The sequence below is a fragment of the Caenorhabditis elegans genome, chromosome I, assembly GCF_000002985.6.
Source record: "Caenorhabditis elegans chromosome I".
Classification (NCBI taxonomy): domain Eukaryota; kingdom Metazoa; phylum Nematoda; class Chromadorea; order Rhabditida; family Rhabditidae; genus Caenorhabditis; species Caenorhabditis elegans.
The window spans coordinates 12,769,215-12,787,621 of NC_003279.8; the positions used below are offsets into that span (position 1 = coordinate 12,769,215).

General features: G+C 31.0%; 1 protein-coding gene, 1 non-coding gene and 1 pseudogene across 3 annotated transcripts; 2 read left to right on the forward strand and 1 right to left on the reverse strand.

The window, feature by feature from the left end:
* The first annotated feature begins 4,444 nt into the window (after nucleotides 1-4,444).
* On the forward strand, nucleotides 4,445-13,043 carry B0019.2 (SPK domain-containing protein). Its single transcript, NM_060836.8, has 13 exons — nucleotides 4,445-4,540; nucleotides 4,896-5,124; nucleotides 5,567-5,980; nucleotides 6,543-6,653; nucleotides 7,190-7,525; nucleotides 8,104-8,214; nucleotides 9,888-10,007; nucleotides 10,071-10,235; nucleotides 10,837-10,905; nucleotides 11,034-11,240; nucleotides 12,014-12,070; nucleotides 12,323-12,599; nucleotides 12,891-13,043. The coding sequence occupies exons 1-13, from the start codon at nucleotides 4,447-4,449 to the stop codon at nucleotides 12,942-12,944; spliced, it is 2,244 nt and encodes a 747-aa protein (NP_493237.3). The 5' UTR covers nucleotides 4,445-4,446; the 3' UTR covers nucleotides 12,945-13,043.
* On the reverse strand, nucleotides 6,340-7,318 carry anr-14. Its single transcript, NR_101634.1, has 2 exons — nucleotides 7,178-7,318; nucleotides 6,340-6,601 (listed from the first exon to the last, which is right to left on the reverse strand).
* Nucleotides 13,044-14,068: 1,025 nt separating the features above from the next.
* Nucleotides 14,069-15,067, forward strand: Y18D10A.26 (annotated as a pseudogene). Its single transcript has 5 exons — nucleotides 14,069-14,104; nucleotides 14,192-14,275; nucleotides 14,376-14,473; nucleotides 14,527-14,748; nucleotides 14,881-15,067. Coding segments are annotated over exons 1-5 (627 nt in total).
* Nucleotides 15,068-18,407: the final 3,340 nt, after the last annotated feature.

Sequence of the window (18,407 nt, forward strand, 5' to 3'; positions counted from 1 at the left end):
ACTACAAGTTTACAGACTTTGCAAAAAACCTTCAAAAATTGGGTTAGAACAATGGGATTTTTATGCTCTCGGAGCAACATCAGATGGAATTTTGGACAAAATACTGGCAAACATAAGAGGAGGCTAAGGTGTCAAAAACCAGGCGGTCGGGGTGTTTAACAAGTCGTTTTTTGTGTTCTTACCACTTTTGCTCGGCAAAAGGAACAATATGGACTGGTTGGGTAAGGGGATCGGGTTACAAGAAAAAAATAATATTTTCCACCACTTTTTGTTGTTTTACCATTAAAATTGACCGAGTTTGGTGGGTTGTTTGGCCAGTATTCAAATTTTTTTAAAGTTTGGGTGAGGCTTTGACTACAAACTACACAGATCTTTAAAAAAAAAATCAAATTCTCCTTAACCTTTTGATACTTTTTGCCTTTTGGAGCACTGAAAAATATTCACTCTCAACAAAGTTACAGAACGTTGAAATTTAGTTGAGGCCAACAAATTTTCTAGTTTGTAGCGTGAGCCTCTACCAATTTTTGTTGCACCATAACTTTGTTAGGAATTAAGCTGTAAACTTGCTCCAAAAAACAAAATTGTTTTGAAAAACTTCACCAACAAGTTGAAATGAAATTTGAATAATATGTATTGGAAAATGTGTAGTTTGTAGTGTGAGCTTCAACCAAACTTTTAACTGGCGTGACGTAGTAAATCTCATTGGGTTTTTCCTACCCACGTAAAATGAAATGAAACTAAAGAACCGCCACTCCCCCCCCCCCCCCCCCCCCCCCTCTCTCCTTAGACATGTTCTTCCGCGTGTCTAAGACCATCCCGAACTCGGAAATAGTACTGAAAAACGGAGAGACTCAGAGATTTTCTCAAAAAAAATAATTCGAATTTTTTTCAGTTTTTCTAAATGTCCTCTAGTAGCAGAATGTACATAATAATCAACTAACAATAAGAAAAAGGCTTATCAGAGTTTTAATTTGTATTCTAGGTCTCAACCAAATTTCTGACACCCTTAACTTTGTTTAAAATTCATCGAATTGGGTGATTCAAAAACTAAAAAATAGATTTTACCGCTGACTACAAACTACAACAATTGCTAGCCTCCACCACCAAATCTAGACACTTTATAGTACTGGAGAATAAATAAATCATACCAAATTTTTACGTTTACCTAATGTAAATAGGAACCTAATCCAAAAAGATAGAGAGAAAGCGAGACGCAGCGTGGGAAAGGCAACTGGATTGAGGTTTATATGATGTAAAATTACAGTCAAAGGTAGAGATGAAGATGTTGCAGATAAGGGAATAAGAAAAATTGGGGACATTTCCAGAACAAAGAAATTCCGAAAAAAATCAGATTTTTATCTCTTTTTCTTGATTCTTCAAATTATTAATTATGGGGTTAGGATTTAAAAATCAGTGGTCAACTACAAACTATACTACAAACTACAAAATTTGAGTGAAAATTATGTAGTTTGTAGTGTTAGTTTAACCACAGCTTCAAAAAACGAATTTGGAAATTTTAAAAATACAAATCTTAGTTTTTCTTGAAAAATGAAATCTCAAATAATAGTCTCAATAGTTTTTTTCTTATTTACCTAAAGAATAAGCACAAAAACGACAAAAAACAAACGATTAGCCCTAAAAACAATCTCAAACAAGGAACAAATAAACTTTTCGGAGCACAAAACGTGCTGAACGGATTTTTTTTTCGGAAATCTTGAAAACAATTAATTTATACTTATTTTTATTAAATTTCTCGCATTTTTTCAACCTACTCTCATTTTTAAACTAATAAATTTGACCTGCTTTAAAGAAAGTTACATTTCAAAAACGGTTCTGAGTTTAGGTTAGGTTAGGAGACTACAAACTACAAAGTTCCGGGAAAATTTTAATACCCCATCAAATTCACCAAATATTTTTGATATTTTTTGTCTTTTGGAGCACTGGAAAACATTCACTCTGAACAAAGTTACAGCGGTTTGAAAATTGGTTGAGGCTAGAAAAATTGTAGTAAAAATTGTAGCCTCTAACAATTTTTGATGTACTATAACTTTGTTCAAATTAATGAAAATTAGTGTTTCAAAAAGAAAAATAATCATAACTACAAAATAAATGACATTAAATTAAATTAAAATCCGGGGCATTTTGTAGTTTATAGTGTGAGCCTCAACCAAACTTTAAAGTTGTATAACTCAATAGGGAATGGATGAAAAATAATGCTCAAAAAAAAAAGGAAAATATGGAAATGAAAGTAGAAATATGCTAGTAGACACGAAATAATTTTAAAAAAAATTTCGAAAAAATGTAGACTTAAAAAAAATCTATAGGAAAACAAAACAAATAAATAAACATAGGGTAGACCAAGCAAAACGCATATCATGATTTATTACCAAAATGGTACCGAAAAAAAGAGATAGGAGGAGAGGAGAAAGCCGCGCGGGCGAGGCGGGGGCGACCTTGGCAGTTTGCCCTCCTCGCGTTCTCTTCTCCATTTTTTCTCATAATTCTGCTATCTGATGGTTTTAGATTAAATAAGAAGAAGGAGAAGAAGACGTATTTCAAGAGAAAAGGACGATGGAATTACAAGAATGACTGTGGGTGATTGTTATCGGAGGAAGGTTACACGCTTCTCAAGAATTTATGACCAATACTCGTAAGGGAACACCTTTTTTGGAAAGTTTCAAGTTGGAACAGTTCATCAAAATTCAGAATCTTGAAGGTTTTCTTATTAAAATTGTCTTTTGAAACATCAAAAACCCAGAACTTCATGGCAAGTTATAGACGATTAAAGTTTGGCTGATTCCGAGACTACAAACTACAATGTTGGTTGAGGCTAGAAAAATTGTAGTTTGTAGGTTGTAACCTGGAGTATCCGAGAAACACACTTTTCCAGAAATCTGTGTCCCCCGAAACATTTTGCTCTGAATAATACAAAGTTAACAAAAAGGTAAAAAATAAGAAAATAAAATTCTAGACAATATAAACTACAAACCACAAACCACAAACTACAAACTACAAACTACAAACTACAAACTACAAACAATAAACTACGACTACTACAAATATAAATCTCAGTGAGCCATGTGGCAATGTTTTTGTGATACTAAAGCTGAATATGTAAGTTTTACAACATTTTTGTTTTGGATTAAACCTACAGACTACAAACTACAAAGGCTACAAAAACTACAAACTACAAAGGCTACAAAACACAAATACTACAAACTACAATGCCTATAAATCTTGATATTCAAAAACAGTAGATGTTATGATTTCGTGATACAAAATTTAATCATATAGACATCAACTGCCCTGACAACAAACTACATAGGCTATATACTTTGTAAAGACTACAAAGACTACAAACTACAAAATATAAGCTGTAGAAAAAAAACGCAACCTAATAATGGCAACTTTAAAATATAACTGATCTTACTATAAAGCCTATAAAATACAAGCTTTTTTATGTGATTTATTTCTTCACAAGTTTTCTGGCTTTTTTTTCACTTTTTTTGGGAAACTAGAGATTGATTAGAAAAGCAAAAATTTGGGTGTTGAAGATAATTATTTTTTGAAATCTGTAATTTTTTTTGGAATTAGTTAGGAGTAAATTTTTAATGTCAGCTAAACTTAAACCGGAATTTTAGTCAAATTTTGAACAGTGAGAGCCGCTTTTTTGTGTTTATAATATTATTCAGACATCAATGAGTAAATTCGTAAAGTTTTAAAAAATATGGGTGTCTGTGGTTGAAGAAAATAATTTTTCAGAAATATGAATTGTAAATTTTTAATATTTTTTCTGCCAAAAATATTTTAAATTATATATTAAACAGGAAATTTGTTTGTAATTTGTTTATTCAAGATCTCTGAAAATGTAGAATTTCCTTGTTTTTTCTCTGCGAAACCTCTTTTGAGTAAGTTTCGTCGCCGTGCGGTCGTGGCCGAGTAATTGTTCGGCCAGCTGGCGAAATTTGTTTTTTTCTCAATTTTAATTGTTTTTCCATCATTTTTTTTCAAATTTTCCCCTGTGAAATGTGTTTTTTTTCGGTTTTTTAGCGCTTTGAGGTTTATTCCAATTTTTATTGAATCTTCATTCAAATTTTTGCAATTTTTCCACAGAAAAGTTTATTATTTTCTACTAAAAACGGAATTTTCGCTAAAATTTTCAATTTCCGTAATATTCCCTCTTATTTCGTTCATTCCAACGCCGAAATTGCGTAAATTCCCCCGAACCGTTTTCTCTACCGCTCTCTCACTCTTGTACACTCTCTCGTAGAGCCCAGTGGCCGCCGCTGGGGATTTCTTCGGCCATCGACTATTTTAGCGTTTCAAGCCGATTTTTTGAACGAATTCTTCTTACATTCCTTATTTTCTACCTTTAATGTTCTTCTTTCGCTTCTTTTGCACTATTTTCTGATATATTTCCGTCTAAAAATCGACTTTTTTTCAGGAATGGATTCGGATCGCTGCCCAAAACGTCCGAGAAAATCTGAAACAGATTACCGATCGGAAGAAGATTCTGAAAAGGAGGATGATAAAGCTAATGGTGAAAATTCTGGAAAATTGGGATTTTGAAAAAAAATTAGTCAAAAAAATCAATTTTTGCGATCGAAATTTCTATAATTTACATGTTAAAATTCCGTTTTTACGCCATTTTTGGGTGTTTTTCTGATTTTTTTTCGTGAAAATTTTCGTGAACTGTTATAAACTGTCTAAAATATCGAATTTGTTTTTTAAGAAAATCAATTAAGTCGATAAAAACCTCAAATTTCGACGATTTTCTGTATAATCGTATTTAAATTGCCGCACGAATTGATTTTTTCTTCTGAATACGTATTTATTATACAAACATTATTGGGAAATACCGAAAATTTAAGTAAAAAACCGTTTTTTTTTTTCAGAAGAAAAACCACAGTGGTTTCCGTCGTTGAAAAGAACATCAAAAGAAAAAAGAATGGAGAAGCTATTCACAAATGAACAAAGTCGATCCATTTTCCAATTTTTTCTGAACATAATTCGAAACAAAGGTCATATTGCTAAATGGCCAATTAATTTCAGTGATGCTGCAGTATGGATACGGTGCCGACAGTTTATTGGTGTTCAGAAGGATATTGAATGTTATCGGAATCAGTGAGTGAAAATTGGAAAAACGAAAAAAATTCCTCTAAAAAAAAACGAAATTTTGAGCTATTTTTGAAACATCGAAATTATTTTCCAAACTCCCGACCAATCACCATTTTGCCACATCCCTTTGCCAACCAATCAGCGTTGAGCCACGCCTGGTGTCGATTTACGCGGCTCTCGTGTACTCCCCGTGGAGAATTAATAATCTGGCTCCATGAGGTTTTCAACAATAAATACATTGATTCTCAGGAATCTGAAAAAAAAGTTTTTTTTGAAAACCGAAAATTTAACGTCGGAAAATTGAAAAAAAAATATTGATTTTGATGAAAAAAAATAGTTCTATAATGAAAATTGAGGTATAACCTAAATTATTGAAAATTCAAAAAAAAAAATATTTTTCAGAATTCCACAGTATTTTTCTGTAAAACGCCCAATTTCCTAATTTCAGCTTCAAATTCGCTCTAATCAAACTTCACCTAATTCCATACGTCACTCTACAAGAAAAAGCTGATCTCTACTTTGCACTGGACCTACATGTCGACAAATCCATCCGCCAGGAGCTCATCGACACGTATCAAGTGGAAATCAATAAATACGGTTATCTGACGGGATGCTCGAATTTCGAACACTGGATTCCCGTTTTGCTCCAGAATTCTAGTGCTCCGAAATCTCGTCTTTCTACAGCACCTCATCGACGAAATTATACTCCATTCTGGGAATTTGAAGATGGATTAATGTGGAAATTTGTATTAGATGATATTAATTCGGGAATTTATAGAGGAAAATATTTATTCGATGCATGGGAAGTGTTTAAGAATATGAATGCAAGGATTAATCGATCTTCGGATACTTATGAGACAAGGTACAATTCGATGCAAAAATGGCCAAGATACGGGCGGAACCGGAGTTCCAGGAATTCGAAAAAAAAATTTGGAAAAAAGTTTTTGTGGCAAAAAAAAATGTTTTTATTTTAAAAAAAAAACTCTCAATAAAAAAAAAAAATTTTAAACGATTTTCTTTAAAAAATTACAATACAAGTTTTGTTTCCTTTTTTGCAAAAAAGCAACAAAAACACAAGTTGCCGGAATTGAAAATTTCCGGCAAATGAGCAAACCGACAAATTGCCGATTTGCCGAAAAACGGCAAGTTGCCAAAAAATCTGAGTTACCAGAATTTTTCGTTTTTTTTTTAATCTGGATTTTTCGAAAAAAAAAACATTTTAAAAAACTACTCTTTTTATTTAAAAAAAATTTAATTTCAAACGTTTAAATTTTAAGTTTGCTCTTTTTAAAACATCGAAAAAAACATTCCAAACACGATTTTTTTAAATTTAGCCGAAAAATAAAATAATTTTTTAAATAAAAAATTGCTAAAAACCTAAAAGATGCATTAATTGTTTAATTGATTAAAAAAAAAAATTCCAGATTCCATCGAATTCTTCTTCCGAATCTCCATATTATGCCATTCCACGTTGCCACAAAAGCTGCAATCTACCAACATCTCGATGAAAGAGTTCCAGAAGATTTTTGGGCGGTGTAAGGTTTTTTTTTTGAATTCACGGAAATCATAGTTAAAAATTAAAAATCGTTAAATAACTTTTATTAATCTGAGCAATTGATATTTTTGACCCAAATAGTCAGAAAATTTTTCCGAAATTTTTTTTTTTGAACCAGCCGTGGACCGCACCTTCGTCGCGGCCCCCGACTTCTGGGGCTGAAAATTAATTTTTTATGAAACTACCGTAACCCTGCGGTATTCCTACCGTACCACTATTGTACCACTACAGTACCCCGACTATATCCCTACACTAACCCTAACTCACTATCCCTCCAGAAGCCAAAACTTCACAGACTACAAAGACTACATAGACTACAAACTATGGACACACAGAATAAGCGCTTTATATATAGTAAATGAAAATTATTTTTTATTTTCGACAAATAAGCAGATTGCCAGAAAATTGTTTTTTTTATTTTAATTTTTTTTATTCATTACCGGCAAATCGGCAGACCGGCAATTTGACGCTTTGTTAAAGTGTACCACTTTCCATAGAACATACCTCTATTTTCAGACTTCAACGCGAAACCGGTGTAAAACTCGACGACGAAGGTCTTATCGTTGAATTCTCGAATCGCCCTCTCCATTTTAGCCTTCAATCCGAACCACTCGATAATATCCCAGAACAACCACCAATTGACAATGAACCAACGCTGATGAATCCAATCACTGGAATTGGTCCATTTACAACAGAAGAGGACAAGATGATTTGGAAGTTCATATTAGTGATGTTACGTGGAAACAATGAGATAACGAAGAGAATTAAGGCGAATTTTCGGGGATTTGTGATTTGGAAGCATTTTGTGAAGGTACTTCACAGCAAAAGGGAGTGGAGTAGCTTGAGAAATCAGTGAGTTTTTTTTGGAAACTAGGAAAACTAAGGAAAAAACAACATTTAATATTGATGTTTAAAAAAAACTAAATTAATACTATTAGTATTGAATATTCTTTAATTGGTCATTTAGTACTTACAATTAGTACTTAGTATTTATTACTAAATGACAAATTAAACAGTATTCAATACTAATAGGGTGTTCAATAATGATAGGAATAGGCGTTTTCAGCAATTTAATGGGGTTATTCAAGTAATGCTGCGAAATATATTTAATTTACAGATTTTAACATAAACTATTGTAATTTATGCAAAAAATTCGAAAAGTTTAAATCATTCTGATGCCTATTATTTTAATTTTTAATAGTTAATAGCAATATAATTTTTCCTGAAATTCGATAAAATAACAAACCGTACTTTCCGTAATAATGCTGGGAACTAGGAAAAAAAAAACTATTATTTTGTTATAACCAGTTTCTATATTCTAGCTATGTATTAATATTTGAGTATAACAGGGTTTCACGAATTTAATTAAAATGTTCAGTTTTTATTCATATATAATGAAGTTTGACTCATATTTTAAATCAACATTTCAGTTTCGTGAACAACCTGGCAGGAAACATTATGTCGACCGATTTTGATCTGAAAACCAAGCTGGAGCTCTACTTTGGATTATCCATTCCACCATCCATTGACGCAATTTCAGCGTAATTTTTTATTATTTCTACATATATACAACAATTATACAACAATTAATTTTCTAAAATTCAAAAAAAAAATTTTAATTTCGAAAATAGTTTTTTTTTTGGACAATTTTCAAAAAAAATCCAGAAAAATGTAAGCTATCACGGCGTGTAAATTGGGACATCTGGCCTAGCGAAAAGTGAAAAGTGAGAATCCTAGGCCATGGCCGCTGCAAAGCGCGCGAAATTTGAATTTAAATTTTTAATATCATTGAAATTCGATGAATGAGACATTATAATGGATAAAACTACAAAAATATATACAAAATTGTTTTTAAAATGAATAAATCACATATAACAACGATTATTTTCCTAAATAAAAGTGGAAATTCGATTTATTAGGCAATTATTAGGAAAATGCGTCAAAAGTGGCACATTTTTGAACTTTTTTCAAAAACTAGGCCCACAAAGTTTTTGAAACTTCACCAGTTTACTCGGTAGAGTATTTCAAACAAATTATGTGCATAAAAACCATACCCACCGTCACAAGTTCACATTGAATTTTTCAATTTTAGCTCGGAAATTCACAAAAAATCAGTGAAATTGGCACCAATTTGAAATTTTTTCAAAAACTAGATTCACAAAGGTTTTGAAACTTCACCAATTGACTAAATGAAGGTTTTTGAACAATTTAAGTACATAAAATGTATACCCACCATCACAAGTTTACACTCAAAATTGCTGTTCATTATTGCAGCTTCAAACTGCCTTGTTTCGTTTTCTGTGTAGTTCACTTTTTTTATATTTGAAGTTAATGTAATTTTAGTGTTTCTTTTATTCTTTTCCAAAAAGATAATGCATTTTTTGCTTGAATTCAAGGATATTTTCATATAAAACGAAACCGGGAAGTATTAATTGCTAAAATTTATGTGGACTACGGTAGTCCAGTCCGCAAACACCACGCGCATTTTCATAATTGCGTACATTTGTTTTTCAAGCTTTTTTCTAGGCCAGAGGTGCCAATTTACACGCCGTGAGCTAGAAAATCGAAAATATCGAAAAAAAAATTCCTTTGAAAATTCATAAACTTGAATGTTTTCGAACGTTCTCTGAAAAAATCGGAAAATGCCCGAAAAAAATAAGTTTTTTTCTGAAAGTTCGAAATACAAAGAATATTCCGAAATTTAGTAAACTATTTCGAATAACTTTTAAAAAAATTTAGCACATTTAAGTTCAAATTGTAATTCGAAACTCTGAGATTGCGTATTGCACATCATATTTGACGCGCAAGATATCTAAACTATAGTAAGTCTTTAAATGACTACTGTAGCTCTGTGTGTCGATTTACGGGCTCGATTTTCGAAAGGAGTATTCATTTTCGAGTAGTGACAGCGATATGCCATTTTCCTTTGTTTTTTCGCATCATTTTCTCATTTTTTGCTTAATTTCAATATTCTACCGATAAATAATATATTTTAATTTTTTTCGTAAATCGAGCCCGTAAATCGACACATTGAGCTACATTAGTCATTTAAAGAATTACTGTAGTTTAGATATTTTGCGCGTCAAATATGTTGTGTGATACGCATTCTCAGAATCTAGTGTTTCAATAATCGAGCCCGTTAATCAACAGTAAAAAATTTGAATGATCTACTGTAGTGTATATTAGTATTATTATTATTAGCATTTATCTTCAGATTCCACTCAATCACGACTAAATTGATCACAAAAGAAGGCGTTATTCAATACGCTGTTGGATCGGATTTCGAGTTTGGACAGAAGGAAAAGGGAGGACATGTTTCAGATGAGGATTATGTGTTAGTTTTTGGAGTTTTTCTAGTTTACAACTGCTTCTTTTTTTCAATTTTTCCCAATTTCAGGCCAAATAACCGACAAATCCCTCAGCAGACGACCTCATCTAGAAGTCTACGTAATTCCGCTGAAAAAGACGTTCCACATTCTGATTGGTTTCATAAAGTTAATGATAGTGATTCGATGAGGGAAGATGCTGATTTAAGTAGCAATAGTGTTAAATATCCTTATCAGTAAGAATTTGATACCGTATTTCTTCTATTATTATGGCTGCAATACTATTTTTCGATGGTCTTCCGGCTTGCAATACTAATAGGGAGTGCAAGACTATTAGGGAGTGCAATACTAATTTTCAGAACATTTTCTGACTTTGAGCTTACTAGTTTTTTTCCTGAAAAAACTCGAATCTTATGTGAAAATTCAGAAAATTTGATTGTAATTGCAACAAAAAGGTACAATAACTTCAATTTCATAGAAATTTTACCAAAATTGTTGCAAAGTAGGCAAAAAATATTGTTAAAATCTCAAAATTAGTTAGGTGGGTTTGTACCAAAAAAAATTGATGCAAGACTATTAGGGAGTGCAAGTCTACTAGGAAGGCCATACTAATAGAAGAAATACGGTATATGATTTTAAAAAATATATTGGTCACAAAATTCGAAAAAAAATTAAGCTCTGTTCGAAATTAGAAAGATTGGAAAAATTATAAGGATTCAAGCATAGACGGTTAAAAAATAATTTCCGAAATTCAAAAAAAGGATAACTTTTAGATGGCTGAATGTTTGAAAAATGAAAAACTCGGCTACTTTATTTTTAAAAATTCAATTTTCTCAGACCTCCACCTGGAAATAGTTCCTACCAACATCGTGGCCTTCTACGAACATTGGGATTTGGTTTGACACGGTGAGTGGCCGCGGAAGTCATTTTTTAAAAATTTCTAGATTTTTTTGGAAAATTTCTGAAACTTTTTGGAAATTTTATTCGATTTTTTAAGAGTTTTCAGAAATTTTTCCCTCAATCTTCAATTTCAGAAACGATTTGCCGGGACCATCTCCACCAATTTCCACTTCCCGTCGATCACGTGGTAGACCACGAAAGTCTGCTCCAGAAGCTCATGTTGCTCCGATCACTGAGAAGCTTGAAGAGCTGCTCCCTGTAGAAAATGAGCCGATAGAGATCAAACAGGAGATAATCGATTATGATGATGTTCCAGTACTTGAGACAAAGCCTGAGAAGATGTATGTCTGGATAAGGACTAAAATAGTTTTTTAGTTGGAAAAATTTGCTTGCAAAAATTTTTTATTTAAATTTTAGAAAATTCCGAAAAAATAGAGAAATTTTATGAAGTTTAAGTTTAATAAATTTTTTAAAAATTCAGAAAATTCAGAAAATTCAAAAAAAAATGTATGAAAGTTGTTTAAAAATTTAGAAAGTTCAGAAATTTTTTGAAATTCCAAACATAGTTTAGAAAAATTCTTAAAAATTCCGGAGTTATTCTAAAAAATTTCAGAAAATTTCAGAAATCTGCAAAAAATTCTAGAGTATAAAAAAAAAAATTAAATTCAGGAAATTCTAAAACATACAGAGAATTCAAAAAAAATTAGAGTTCAGGAAGTTTCAGAAACTTTTTAAAAATCTAGAAAAAAATCTAAAATCTTTTGAAAATTGTAGAAAAAATCTAGAAAAATTTAGGATGTTTCAGAGCAGTCTAAAAAATATCTTAAATTTAACAGATTCTGAAAATGTTTAGAAAATTTTAGAAAAATGAGGGTAATTCGAAAGATTTCAGGAAATTCACATAACTTTCGAAAACTTGAAATTTTCAGAAAATTATTTTTTTAAAAATTTTAAAAATTTAGGAAATTCTTGAATTATAGAAAATTTTTGAATTTTCCAAAAATTCAGAATATTCTGAAAGTTCTAAAAGGTTTAGAAAATTCTCAAAAAACTATTTCAGAAAATTTTTTAAAATTTCGGAAAATTCTAAAAATTCCAAAAAAAAAGTTTTCAGCCCAGAAATCGAAGCGCCGTACTTTCCACAAGAATCGTCATCACCAGCGCCAAACAGGTATGCCTTCTATACATTTCGGAAATTTCAAAAATTGAAAAAAAAAATTGTAAAATCCTAGAAAACTCTTAAAATTTTTGCAAAATTTTGGACACTTTCAGAAAATTTTGGAAATTCAGAAAATTCTAAAAAATTTCACAGAATTTCCTATAATTTTTCTTATGTTTAAAAATTTTTTCTGATACTCTCAGAATTTGTAAAAATTGCATAAAATGTTAAATTATTTAAAGCTCAAAAATTCCGAATTTTCAGATCAAGCGTTCCGTATTTCCCGCGAATTTCGCCGTCCACAGAATCCCTAAATTTCGTTGAAAAATGGGAAGAAACACAAGAATCCGAACGCCTTCGTCGTCGTGAATGGGATTTCGATGAAGAAATTGATGAGGAACAGAATGATATTATAGATCCACGATTGGATAATGCATTTCAAGATATTGAAGAAAGTATTCGACAATTTAATTGTCGATTGAAAAATGTTTCACGTGATTTGGGAGATAATCAACATGCGGCCTGCTTTGATCGAGTTTCGGTGCACTTTTTTACTTGAAAAATCGACTTTTTGGTGGAAGATTTGTTGATGGCCGTAGAATATCGGAAACTCGGCTACTCAAACTTCAATTTTTTAACAAAAATAGGCTCAAAAAATGTGAATTTAATATAATAAACACGAAAATCCACAAAAAAACCGGTGGCCGAGTTTTCTCTTTTCTGCGGCCATATCTCAACCAAAAATTAGTTTGTAGTCTTGTTTAGGTTTCAGGCCTAAACTACAAACTACAAATAATTGTAGTTTTTAGCATTAACCTCAATCTTTTTTCAGGCATTGACGAAGATGTTCCGTGCAACAACTAGAGACGCATTGGCGAGAAAATAAAAGGAATTTTGTTTTATGTTTTTTTATTCGCATTTTTTTGTTAATTGTTGAAACATTTTGCTGGGTTTTAAGATCTTATGAAGATTTTACGAGTTGTTATAAGTTGTTAATATGTAAATCATTAAAGGCGCACACTCAGAAATTTTTTTGTGTCGTGTCGAGACCAGAATATTAAATAAATAAAAAATATTAATTAAATAAATAAATATTAATTAAATAAATGAATAAATATTAATTAAATAAACAAATAAATATTAATTAAATAAATAAATAAATATTAATTAAATAAATAAATATTAATTAAATAAATAAATAAATATTAATTAAATAAATAAATATTAATTAAATAAATGAATAAATATTAATTAAATAAACAAATAAATATTAATTAAATAAATAAATAAATATTAATTAAATAAATAAATATTAATTAAATAAATAAATAAATATTAATTAAATAAATAAAAATTAATTAAATAAATGAATAAATATTAATTAAATAAACAAATAAATATTAATTAAATAAATAAATAAATATTAATTAAATAAATAAATATTAATTAAATAAATAAATAAATATTAATTAAATAAATAAAAATTAATTAAATAAATATTAATTAAATAAATAAATATTAATTAGATAAATAAATAAATATTAATTAAATAAATAAATATTAATTAAATAAATAAACAAATATTAATTAAATAAATGAATAAATATTAATTAAATAAACAAATAAATATTAATTAAATAAATAAATAAATATTAATTAAATAAATAAATATTAATTAAATAAATAAATATTAATTAAATAAATAAATATTAATTAGATAAATAAATAAATATTAATTAAATAAATAAATATTAATTAAATAAATAAACAAATATTAATTAAATAAATGAATAAATATTAATTAAATAAACAAATAAATATTAATTAAATAAATAAATAAATATTAATTAAATAAATAAATATTAATTAAATAAATAAATAAATATTAATCAAATAAATAAATATTAATTAGATAAATAAATAAATATTATTTAAATAAACCTACCAGCACCTGTTGCTCCATCTCCTCAACCAGTTGTTGCTCAAGATCTTGTGTTGAGACCTCCTTCTCCTGTCCGATCTCTTAGAAGTTTCAGCATTGCTTCTGTAAGTTTTACAAACAATAGAAACCAAGAAACATGCCAAATGTTTCACCAAAAAATGCCTGCAAATTTAACAACAGAATATTTTCAGCCGCAAGCTCATATATTCTCCGATGAATCTGCTGCTTCTTTGATCGGTTTGAACTCCAACATCGGTTACCCAGACGAAGATTCGGTAGGTTTATGCTTTGACAGCAATCATTTTTTAATTCTTGAATTTCCAGTCAAAATCCTACTATCTTCTGTGAAACACGCTAACTTTTCGTAATTTTCAGATTTTGGATACTACAAAAATTTACACCGCCTTCAACACCACCGGGTTAACAGTCCATGAAGGGTTTCATTTTTTACAAGGCGATGGAAATCTCCCCAAGTAAGATTTTTCACAAAGTTACACACAAAATGTTCCAACCTTTTTTCTTTTAGGATTCTAGTTTCCATTGTGGATTACAATCCAATGCTGTTTGGAAAAAACAGAATCGTTCTTTCGGTTATTTTGATGGATGATGAAGCAAAAGACAGAGTGAATAAATTGATTGGACCAATAGGAGAACAGTATTCCGTGCATCATATTTCGAAGAATATTCCATTTCTGGTACCGTATAGATCGTGGCTCTCACATTTGGCTGCAATCGTTTTGGCCACAGAGTATGTTTATTTCAAATATCATTTCACTTATTACCTTGAAATTCTTATTTTGAATCTTTAAAAAATATCTTTAAATGAATTCTTGAGCAATGATAATGGATTTGAGTTATATATATATATCCAAAATTTTAGTGCTAGAATCTGTGGTCGCCCACTTTCAAATGAGCTCTTGGAGAAGAAGCTCGCGGATCCTTATGAGATTGAAATGGCAATGTCAAGTAAGTACGTGGAAAACTCAATCAAAGCGAAAATGAATAAAAGAGGACTACGGGCGTGGAGAGCTTTAGATGAAGCTGTAAAAAACAACACTCCTCTTTAAAAATTTTTCATTATATTCCCATATTCCCGTCGTCTTTTCCATGTTCCATTACCATTTTTTCTCATCAACTTGTTGGTTTTTTGTTTGATTTTCCATCTCCATGGTGTTGGTCATCTTTTAGATATTCATGAAAACTGTAACTTCTGAAAACTTTGTTAAATTTCTGGCGACCTGAAAAAATGGGGCCGGTACTCGGAACTTTTGGACAGTTCTAGAAACTTTTGAAGCGATCGAAAAACTTCTGGATACAATTTAAAATCAAATTTTTCTAGAAAATTTCGTGGAACTCAAAAAAACTATGTTCTCTAAAGTTGGCGAGAAACTGCCGAAAACTTCTAAAAAATAACTCATAGTTTGTGGAACATTCAATTCTGGGAAGCTCGAGAAATTGTCAAAACATCTGGATATTTTTAGAAGCTTTGGAAAACCCTGGAAATTCAAAATCCTTGACAAATCTAGAAAATACGCCATGATTCGAAACGTTTCGGGTGTTTCCAGAATCTTCTTCTATGTGAAACTATGTACTATGAAACTTAAAAACTTTCTGAAAACAGAAAATTTCAGAAAGCGTACACATTTTGGAAAATTGTGGAAACACGTAGAAACTTCAAGACACTCAAAGCATAAAAAAACAAATAATAAAATTTCGAGGTCTGTAATTTTCAAAATAGATTTGGCAAAAACTGGAAAAAATTAGAATACTTCGTAGATTAGCATTGAAGTATTCTTTATCACCTTTTATTATTTTTATCTACAAAGCGAGAGATTTCCGCTCTGCAAAAAAGAAATTACAGACATGCCCAGTCGAAAAAGAAGTCGTGTAACCTGCTCTAAAAAGATAGTTGCCCTAATAGCAGAAGGTTGTAAACCGCAAGAGCAAACTTGCCAAATGACAAGCCACCCAAGTACTCGTTGCACCTACCTAATCTGAGCTCTCAAACTAAAATTGCTCTAATGAGAGATTTGCTCTAATAGCAGAAGTTCTAATAGCAGTACAGAAAATCTAATATGTAGCAGCAGTACAGAAGAATTTCTGTTTCACATGCGCCCAACAATTTTTCAAACTCAGAATTACCTGTTGTCCGATCGTTGCAAATTGCAATTTGCTATGCAGAAAGGATAAAAAAGATTGAAAAAATACAAAAATTTCCAAAAAAAAGTTAAATTAATAAAATCTTCGCGAAGTCGCAACATCTCCTCGTGGACTCCTTGTGTTGTTCCTTGAATGCGTCCGTCCTATGCCGATCTAAAAATGAATTTATTAGTTCTTCACAGAAGTTTTTGCTCTATTAAACAGTTGTTTTATATGACAAGCAGTACTAAAAAACTAATGAAATATTTGAAAAAGACAGTAATCCTACCGTTGATCCGTGTTTGCCTTCTCAAATCCTACATGGCTTATAGAGCATTGTAGCTGAGCATTGGAGCTGTTCTCGGGACTCACTGAAAATAATAAAATGTTGTATAGTTTTTTCAAAAAATAATAGTACTCTATAAATCTCCAATCCACCGAGTCCGTGTCTGTGCTCTACTATAAAGTTCCTATCGAGTTTACCAACGATCCGAGGCACCTGAAAGTATTCAAAATTAGGTTGAAGTTGATAGTTTTCCAGTATTTTATTGCAATTTATCAGCTGATGTAAGCAAACACGGAATACTAAGATTCAACAAGAAGTTTTGTAAGAACTGAGGTATCATTTTTCCATTTATATTCCTTCAAAAAAAATCTGAAAACCACACAAATGCCATAGAACTCACCACATTTTCGATGCTTTCACAGAAAGCTAAGACGAGAGAGTCGAGAAATGAATACATTTAGTTTTTACTTGTTGTTGTACACACGTGGAGAGATGTGGCATTGTGAACAATAAATAAATAAAATAAATATTCTATTGTAAGGAGAAAAATACGTGAAATTGTTTCTTTTCACAAAAAAGATTTGAAGATTCAAAAGTTCAAAAAAAAAAAATTCCACTAACTATGTGGAAGAGAAAACACACGACCGTGGAGTTCTCTCGGAAAAGTTCGAATTTTTTTCCATATGAAATGCCAATACTAGCTTTTTGGCGGGTTTGGTGGAAATTTTAAAGCGTTATCTGGCATGTTTCGTTTAAAAAAATTCTCTGAAACTCTGAAACTGTCTGAGAACGCCAATAATTTTACACTAATTCATAATTTTTGGCAGAACAGTGTCTGAAAATCTGAAAAACGATAGGTTGAATCATATACCGTGTAACACAAAAAATGTAATTTTTCCAAAATTCTGAGACATTCTGTGACAAAAATCTGACACGCTTTCCTCGCTGTTTCCCGGACCTTTCAGAAATGTAATTATGGGTGTTTTTTCCAGGAATTTCCAAGTTTTCTGAGAATTTCAAAAAATTTCGGTATAATTTAATTTTTGCCCGCCAGCCCTTCGGGAATGGGGATAGGGTTAATTTGCTCTAAGTTATTAGCAAGGTAGCTGGCGAAGGTTCTCGGCTTCGCCTCTAACCTGGTATGGGGTTATTCGAGATCTCCTTGAAATTCCTTCGGGAGTGGGGTATATGTTTAGAAAACTTGAGTGAATAACAGCTCTGCTTGGAATACGTTTAAAGCCAGCCCACAGTTTCCAATAATGTTGATAGCAAATCTGCGAGTTGCCAGGCTTAGCAGTGGGTATGGCGTAGATCGTAAGAGAGCGAAATTTCTATTTCAATTTAGTATTTAAACCAAAATCGTATGGTGTTTTCAAATTTGAAAAATAACCAAAAAATAAACATTTCACTTTTTTGGAAAATCGTGAACGCCTGTGGGCCCCCAGCCCTTCGGGAATGGGGATTTTTTTTTAAAACTGAAAATAATAAAAGCTTTCTAAGTCAAACTTATCTAAGAGTAATCGCATATCAGGCCTCCGGCCTGGCTTGGTATAATGATTTGAGGTTGACTGCGTCTTCTAAGAGTAAGAGTGCCTGCTGCACTTAATCCAGACAATCTGGGCTTGAAACAGTTGTAATTGCACAGCAGGCCTTCGGCCTGCAATGCCTGATATAGATGTTCAAAGTGAACTGAATATTCTTAGAGTTAAAGTGCCTTTCTATGTTTTTTTAGACCATTAGATGAATTTTCAAAGTTAGACCATTAGATGAATTTCCGTCGGAAAAAGAATAGATAGCTAAAAAATGACTCAAAAAGTCGGAAAGCCACTACCATAAACTTTTTTGTATGCCGAGACCCTTTTCATTGATTTTTGAATATCGCCCACCAATTAATTTCTGATAGAAGTTTCACTTTTAATGCCATTAATATTACAGAAACGCAAAGTTTGAGAATGCGTATCGCACAGCATATTTGTCGCGCA